We start from the raw sequence: 8,504 nt of genomic DNA, 5'->3' as shown, positions 1-8,504 counted from the left end.
TAGCGTGGACGTTGGTGACACCTACAGGTTCCCTGTTCTTTATTTCTTTTATCCCTTGAAGAATCTGAAACTATTGGAAGGCAGTGTGAGTGTGTGAGTGTGTGTGTGAGAGAGAGAGACAGACAGAGAGGGACGTCCATCAGGAAAAAAAGTGGTTCTGTTGTTCTTATTTGTGGCCTTTTGCCTGCTCCCTGCGCGCCTTTTCCTCACGCGTAGTTGAGCCGAACGAGCAAAACCGTCGCCTTGGCCATGTGAGCGGGGGAAACGCGCGCACACACAAAACTGGTCATTCCAGCAGAGCCACGCTCGCTCGCCATCTCTCCCCAAGAGGTCCCCACCTCCCGGGGAGTTTCATCCTCGGGTTTCTGCAGCTCCTCCCGGTTCCTTAAACCGGGACGGTCTCCTTGCCACACCGCCTGTGTTCTCTTGCCATTATTCTCCGCGCGCTCTCTGATCTTGGAACCGCCGAGGCTGCTGCTAGGAGCCGGCCTCGAGTCTCCGGAGACGGTGGTGGGTGGGGAAGTCGGCGGCAGGTGCTTCAGGTCCTTCCTGGGCTGCGTGCCATGAAGGAAGATGGCGTGGACAACCCGGCTTTCGAGCCTTCCAGCCCGGATGGCGCCGAGCACAAGCGGGCGGCGCTCTCCCCAGGCCGCCTCGGCCATCCGGCGTTGGGCAAGTCGTGCAGTTTGGACCCGGACGAGCACCTCTGCGGCATCGGCAGGTTCGCTCCCGCCGCGCTGCAAGTCTGCAACAACCCCAAGGGCTACTTGCTCTTCTACAGTCTCCTCTCCGTCTTCCAAGGTGAGGAGAAAAGAAGGCAGAGGGCCGCCCCCTCCCAGGAGACGGAGATTTCCCCCCGCAAGGTTTCCAAGGCGCGCGAGGTCAAGTGGATGGAAAAGAAAGGGGCAAGTAGGGCGGGGGGGGGGGGAGAGAGAGGATTCAGATCAAATGCCTGGGATAGCTCAGTTGGTAGAGATTGAAACTCTTTATCTCAGGGTTCGAGCCCCCATGGTCTCTTCGAACTGTACAATTCCATGGTCTGGTGAAACTAAAAGTTCCTCCTCCACCTATACCCCGCCACCTCCCCAAACATAGGAGCCAACTCCTTGGGGGACCCAGCCCCCTCAAATATTTATTGATGGGCATTGCCATTCAAATGGTATGTGTGCACCATGTCTTGGGATCCATGATGCGGGGTGGGGTTTACCTGCCCCCCATATTTAAGTTGGCACCCCTGCCCCACCCCAAATCACCCTTCAAGGTTGTGCATTAAAGGGATTTCTCGTATTTCACCGTGGGCAAGATTTTGGCAATGCACGTGATTGGACTAAAATTCACTAGATGACTTTTGGGGTCCCTTCCAACTTGATGATTCTATAATTATATGCACATCACTGGTTCAGGGTTTTGGGGCACCACAAAGCCTAGCTGAATCAGGCCACTGGTCCTTCTGGTATGCTTAGTGTGACCTATGCCAGCAGTGGCCAACCTAGATGTGTAGAGTTGGAAGAGACGCTGAGGATCATCTAACCCAAACCCCTGCAATGCAGGAATAGGCAACCGTCCCATATTGGAATTGAACCTTCAACTTTGGCTTTATCACCACCAGACTCTAATCAACTAAACAACCCAGATGTTACTGGGCTCTCAGCTCCTACCAACCCTGACATCACAGGACCATTAATTTTATTATTATTATTTATTTAATTGCATATATACCTCACCTTTTTTTCTCCAAGGAGCCAGAGGTGGCAAATGGGTTTCTCCCTCCCATCTCATTTAATCCGCACAACAGCCCTGTGGGGTAGGTTAGGCGGAGAGGCAGCAATTGGCTCAAGGTCATCCAGTGAGGTACGTGGTCTCGCAGCCCCTGGTCTGACACTTTAACCAATACTCCACACTGGCTTTTGTCAGGGATGATGAGAAGTGTGTCCAACCACGTCTGGAGGGCAGTTGGTTAGCCCCAGTGGTGGAGCTCTCTGTTACTCTCATCCTGGATAGCTTGGTTGGTTAGAGCAAGGTGCTGAAAATGCCAAGATGGCAAGTTTGATCCCCTCATGGGATGGCTGTATATTCCTGCATTGCAGAGGGTTGGACTAGATGAACCTCAGAGTCCCTTCCAAACTCTACAATTCTCTGATTCTGTGAAATGTATGGCTGGCAATGTGTGCATTATCTTTATGTATTTGTTTCATATCTGTCCCACCTTTCCTCCAATTAACTCATGGCACTGTACATCATTCTCTCCCCTCACCATTTGTCCTCACAGCACCCCGCAAGGTAGTTTAAGCCGAGAGATCATGACTGGTGAAAAGTTACCCCGTTCGGTTAATGGCTAAGTGGGGATTTGAACCTGGATCTCCCAGGTCCTGGTTCAACACTCTAACCAGCAATCCATCCTTTAACATCCGTGAACTGTAAAATAAAATGAGGCTGCAGTCCAAAAGCATGCCTATTTAAAACTAACAAAATGAAAAAAAAAGACCTTTATCTGAGAATATACCTCTTCATGTGAAATATACTAGAAATCTGTGGGACACAGCTCTTAGTGAGAAGGCCATAACTTCTCCTTACCACCACCACCACCTACTTCCCTACCAACCAGAGAACCAACTATCTCTTTACTAACACCCTGTGGGAGGCTGGGCGGAGGGCCAATCCTTTCAACTTCCACTCGCTTGCCTAGTTTAGTGTGAAGGAGAAAAAACAAGACAGCTCCCACTGCCTGGGGAAAAGACACAAACACAACACAGTGGAAGATGCAACCCGCACACTCAATGGTGGCACCAGGAATTTTTTTTTTGGGGGGGGGAGGGGGCACATAAATGGCAAAGCATATTTTTAGGTGGGCAAGTTGTGTCCCATAAGTTTAACATAAAGTAAAACAACAGTACAGTATAATTTAATAGGAGTGCAGCAATGGGAGGGCAAGTGTTGGGGGGGTGAGCTGCTTGTCCCCTGTCCCCCGTTCTGGCATCACCCATACACCCACTGGAGGGAGATTCTTCCAGTAGCAGTGGGTGTCACACAGGTGTTGGTGCCACCATGTCTTCCTGAGGCCCATGCCAAGCCTGCTGATGACGCCAGACTGTTACCACCCTCGGGTGCTATGTGTTAATTTGGCTAACAGTTCAGGAAGTGCTCTGGTGTCCTTTCACAGTTGTGGAGATGAAAGTACTTTTTGTAGGCGCAACCTTCACCTGCCAAGTCCTGGAATAACCTGCTGGTTCAAGGTGCAGGAGGACGATTGATTCTCTGTGCTCAGGGATACTTGAAGCTATTGGGTTCAGCAGAACCACCTCCCTAGTTTTATAGCCACAACTTTGGATTTGAATCCTCACTATGTTTACAGATATGACTGGCCATTTTTATTAGTCTTCCAATGTGGCAGTAATGCGATATTGAGTACACACCAGCAACTGACTGTCTCTTGCTAAGAGATCGAATTTCACAAGGACAGTTCTTACGTTACAATGGCAGCTTTGTTACACTTCCTTGTGGCTCTGTCCCATATTGCTCTGGTAACATTTGTATGCAGAAAATCACATGAGGTGGATTGATTGAAGATAAAGTTCCTTCCATCAGTCTGTTACACACAATTTCCTATAAGCAAGACATGGCAGAAACAGTGTGGGATGGAGCCATAAGGCAGTGTCACCCACGCCAGAGATGATGGGACCTTGTGTTACTTGAAGTAGAAGCGAATTGGAGTCTCCCATCCTTCTCTCAGGGACGCGGGTGGTGCTGTGGGTTAAACCACAGAGCCTAGGGCTTGCTGATCAGAAGGTTGGCGGTTCGAATCCCCGTGATGGGGTGAGCTCCCGTTGCTCAGTCCCAGCTCCTGCCCACCTAGCAGTTCGAAAGCACGTCAAAGTGCAAGTAGATAAATAGGTACTGCTCCCGTGCAGAGCCGTCTTAAAGAGATTGGCCGCCGTGGCGCAGTGATCCCTCCGGTGCCCCCCGCGTACCGCCTCTCCGCTGCCTCCCTCTCGCACTTGCCGCCCCTCGGGAGGGGGGGGTGGGCGAGCAGGGGGTGAGGGGCGTGGTGCTGGAGTGGCGCGGGGCTCTGCAGCCCTTCCAGTGCTCCCAGGACGGGAGACGAGGGCGGCCGGCTCACAGCCCGCCCGGGACCAGCATGGGCGGCAGCGGCTGTGCCGCTGGCATGCGAGCACCCGGCTGACAGCCTGCCCTTGGGGGCAGGGGCGGGTTGGGGAGGGGGGCGGCCGGTATGCCGGTGGGCTTGATCCTTCCGGCGCCCCTATGCGTCTGGGGCATCTGGGGGAGAGCTCTGGCGGCGCAAGCACCCGGCCGCCCACCCGGCTGCCCACCCGCCCGTGGGGTTGGGTTGGGGAGGGGGTGCCTGGTATGCCGGTGGGCTCATGGGGGCGCCCCTGGGGGCCCGGCGCCCTGGTGTACCGCGCCACCAGCCCAAATGGACGAGACGGCCCTGCTCCCGTGGGAAGGTAAACAGCGTTTCCGTGTGCTGCTCTGGTTCTCCAGAAGCGGCTTTGTCATGCTGGCCACATGACCCAGAAGCTGTATGCTGGCTCCCTCAGCCATTAACACGAGATGAGTGCCGCAACCCCAGAGTCAGACATGACTGGACCTAATGGTCAGAGGTCCCTTTACCTTTACCTATCCTTCTCTCATATTGAGTTGAGGTTGTGGTGAGGGATGGGTTTGTTTCTTAACCCTGTCCCTCCCACCTTCTTTCCTGCTTTTAAGGGCGCTGAACCCAAATCTTGCCTCTCTTTGTTGTGGGTGTGAATGAGCTTTGTCCCACACATTAGACTAAATGTTAGGAAAGCGAACAACACATAGGCACGTTTTTGTTCCTTCAGGAATCATACATAGCCAAAGACTTTCTACAAGGCATGATGTGTCACATCAGTGGGCAGAGGGCCTGAAAAACAAGTTCTGCCTATTGGCCTAAGCAGTTTTTAGAGATTGCAATTCATTTGCAATTCTACATCTCTAACTTCAAAAGGGACAATTTAGAACTGGGCAGCTGCATAACCAGAATGAGGCTGACCTGAAAAGTTGCAATACTAGAGCTGCTTAACTGAGTTGTATTACAGATCAGTCTTTGGGATCTTTTGGGCTCAAAGTTAGATGGTTATATTCATATATCTTAAAAAAAAAATCATTTAAAAGTAATATAATTAATTAGGAGCTCAATTTGACTTTTGAGAAAACTTCCATGCTATTGGACTGACATTGCAGTACAGTGGTACCTCGGGTTATGAACTTAATTTGTTCCGGAAGTTCCTTCTTAACCCAAAACCGTTCTTAACCTGAGGGAGGCATGCTTTCGCTAATGGGGCCTCCTGCTGCCGCTGTGCCGCTGGCGTGTGATTTCTGTTCTCATCCTGGGGCAGAGTTTGCAACCCGAGATACTACTTCTGGGTTAGCAGAGTTTGTAACCTAAGCGTTTGTAACCTGAGGTACCACTGTACTGCATTCCAGAACAGATGGTATGAAAGCATGTTGGTCTTATGGGGCTTAGGAGGGGATAAAACTTGCTAATTTTTAAGATTATTAATTGTTCTTTAGTGGGAACCCTGCTTATACAAAACAATAGAGTAGTTGCCCATGAAGAACTAACTGCACTAGTAATTTGTTTAACATATGAATAATGAAATCCTCCCTCTGAGGCCAAAGAGAAAATTTGAGAGTTCTTGCTTGCAAGGTTTGTAGTCATAGTCCAAACTTTCTTTAAATCCACCAAGGTGTTGGACAGTTCAGAGCAGCATTTGTGACGGCAGTTCTGTGTACATACCATACATTTAAATAATAGTTTACCCCTCACAGAGCTATATGTCCCAGGACTTTTAAAGAAATCACAGCTCCCAATATTTTTTTCTTGGTGTGTGTTTGTGATGTGCTTTAAATATACGGGGTGTACGCAACTCTTAAAGTGACAACCACAGCAAATGGCAAAATTTACAATAGGCAGCTTTCATAGAGGAGGAGGAGGAGGAGGAATTTGGACTTGATATCCCACCTTTCACTCCCCTTAAGGAGTTTCAAAGCGGCTAACATTCTCCTTTCCCTTCCTCCCCCACAACAAACACTCTGTGAGGTGAGTGGGGCTGAGAGACTTCAAAGAAGTGTGACTAGCCCAGCAGCTACATGTAGAGGAGCGGGGAAGCGAACCCGGTTCACCAGATTACGAGTCCACCGCTCTTAACCACTACACCATGCTGGCTCATAGGAAATTGACTCAGACCATTGGGCTTAATAACTGTCTGCAGTGACCGGCAGCTGCTGTCCAGCATTTCAGACTGGGGCCTCTCCAAGCCTTAACTGGAAATACTGGGGTTTGTGTTGTTGTTAAAGGTGCTGAAAACGAGTTGAAATGTAGTCTACTTCATTTTTCTCTGACTCTGGCAATAGTCAGAATACCATAAACCCACGCCACATATTAGCGGCAACCAGTGCTTTACTTCTATGGAAAAAGGTACCAGAACGCACCATGCACCTCATCCCCACCCCCCATCGTGCCACCACTGCTGCTTGCCTGCCCACCCGCTCCCTCCCCCCCCTCGCACCTTTGCCTGTTTACACTTTTGCCTCGCCACTACCTTTTTAGGCACCTTCCTGGAAGGGGCTTTGGCAAACGTAAAAGAGTTGTGCCAAAGCACCTCCAGGAGCTTGTGCCTGCCACTGCAGGAAGCAGCAGCGGCAGGCAAAGGTGGAGGGAAGAGGAGGGAAGAGGTGGTGGCACTGTCAAGTGCCGCATCGAAAATGCATCGGTGGCAACTAATATGGGTGAATGTTCCCTATTGTAGTGAATGGCAGTGCTTAACAAAAACAATTTCTCTTGATTTGTTTCTTCTTCTTCCTGGCATTTATATACTGTTTAATCATTCACACTTCTAAGCAGAGTCTGAAATGATGAATCGATAAATAACACACACGCATACCCCAGCTCCAACTACTTCACTGTGTATATTTTGGCTCAAATCGTTGTACCAATTTCACAATAATAAAATACTTTGGGGGAACAATACTGACGTACAACGAACAGAAAGTTACCCAGCCCATGTTGTTGTTGTTGTTGTTGTTGTTGTTGTTGTCATCGTCTGCGAGACAAGGGAGCCTATGTAGAAAGGTGCTATCATTATAAAAAATCAATGTTATCTTTCGACTATCTGATTTTATGTCTCTTTTCTTTTAGGCATTTTGGTAAACGGACTGGTAAACGTGAGCATTTCCACCATTGAGAAGCGTTATGATTTGAACAGCTCCCTCACCGGTATAATCTCCTCTGGCTATGACATTTCCTTCTGTGTGCTCTGCCTTTTTATATCCTTCTATGGAGAAAGAGGGCACAAACCAAGATGGCTGGCCTTCGCATCTTTCTTGATAGCACTAGGAGCACTTGTTTTTTGCTTGCCACATTTTATTGCGGGACCATATATATATGGGGAAAAAGCAGATGGTAAGTTCTTATGTTTTAAATGTTTCTTTCATTGTTATTTTGAAGTTCGTGTGTGTGTGTGTGTGTGTGTGTGTGTGTGTGTGTGTATCTCTATCTCTGTCTCTATCATCTATCTATCTATCTAAACACAAGTTGAATTTATACATTTTGTATACAGTCATACCTTGGATCTCAAAATCCTTGGCTTGTGAACAAATTGGCTCCCGAACAATCGAAACTCGGAAGTGAGTGTTCTGGTTTTCAAACGATTTTCAGAAGCTGCACCTTGGATTTTGAACAGTTTCCTACCCCCTCTTTTTATACCTGAGATTGACAACATTTATCTATGGGGTTTTCTTGTTTTGCTTAGTGTGCAATTTACCTCTATGTAAAAGCCAATAGATGGATTCCGCCATGCTCATAAAATAAGACCCATTGAATGCTCTGTCAGTAGAGATTCAGCAGGTGCCTTCTGTTTCAACCTTTAGATGCCTGCTGATAATTTTTCTATGCTGCCTAGCTTTATGCAGGCAATTTAGATGAAATACTGTGTATATCAGTATCATAGTCATGAACTGCTTTGTTGTTTTTGTTGTTTTTAGGATATAGCAATATTTGAATAGATTGATACATCAATACATAGCATGATGTACCATAATAAATAATGTGAACCTAGGGTGGGGCTATGCAGAAGAAGGGGTGAGGCTCTGGAGATTTGGACTGATTTCTACTCTGAGTTATTCATGATGAAGTAAACAGATTATAATTTGGCACGCGGTGGGAATGGTGAGGGCATGACAGCAGGGTTGAGAGCACACATGACACCCACTCCACTGTTTCCTCCTCTCGCACAGCAGTATTTATTAACCACAGGCTCTCTTGCCAGGGAGTCTGCATCCCAGGACTTTGTAACCGGAGACAGGCCTGAGAGACTCTGAATGTGCACCTTTGTCTAACTCCATTGAACTCCATCTGCTCCTATTATATTACTTAGAGTTCCCTTGAATTGTCTACCTGTCTGGTTTTTTTCTTAGTGGCTTTCTCCTTTCTTTTCCTTGTTCCTCTTAAATCTCTCTCTCTC

The 8,504-nt window shown here is 48.4% G+C and overlaps 1 protein-coding gene across 1 annotated transcript; it reads left to right on the top strand.

Annotated features, from left to right (window-relative positions):
* The first annotated feature begins 228 nt into the window (after positions 1 to 228).
* LOC117055301 (solute carrier organic anion transporter family member 4C1-like) lies at positions 229 to 8,042 on the top strand. Its single transcript, XM_033164763.1, has 3 exons — positions 229 to 801; positions 7,181 to 7,444; positions 8,026 to 8,042. The coding sequence occupies exons 1-3, from the start codon at positions 564 to 566 to the stop codon at positions 8,040 to 8,042; spliced, it is 519 nt and encodes a 172-aa protein (XP_033020654.1). The 5' UTR covers positions 229 to 563.
* Positions 8,043 to 8,504: the final 462 nt, after the last annotated feature.

This window comes from Lacerta agilis, chromosome 11 (genome assembly GCF_009819535.1).
Source record: "Lacerta agilis isolate rLacAgi1 chromosome 11, rLacAgi1.pri, whole genome shotgun sequence".
Taxonomy (NCBI): Eukaryota; Metazoa; Chordata; class Lepidosauria; order Squamata; family Lacertidae; genus Lacerta; species Lacerta agilis.
The sequence above is the reverse complement of the archived record's forward strand: the minus strand, read 5'-3'. Positions and strand labels throughout refer to the sequence as shown.

Excerpts from the sequence above, each read along its gene's own strand:
- LOC117055301 (XM_033164763.1), top strand. The coding sequence starts at position 564 with ATGAAGGAAGATGGCGTGGACAACCCGGCTTTCGAGCCTTCCAGCCCG. Across the intron at positions 802-7,180 it reads TCTCCTCTCCGTCTTCCAAG|GCATTTTGGTAAACGGACTG; the intron begins GTGAGGAGAAAA and ends CTTTTCTTTTAG.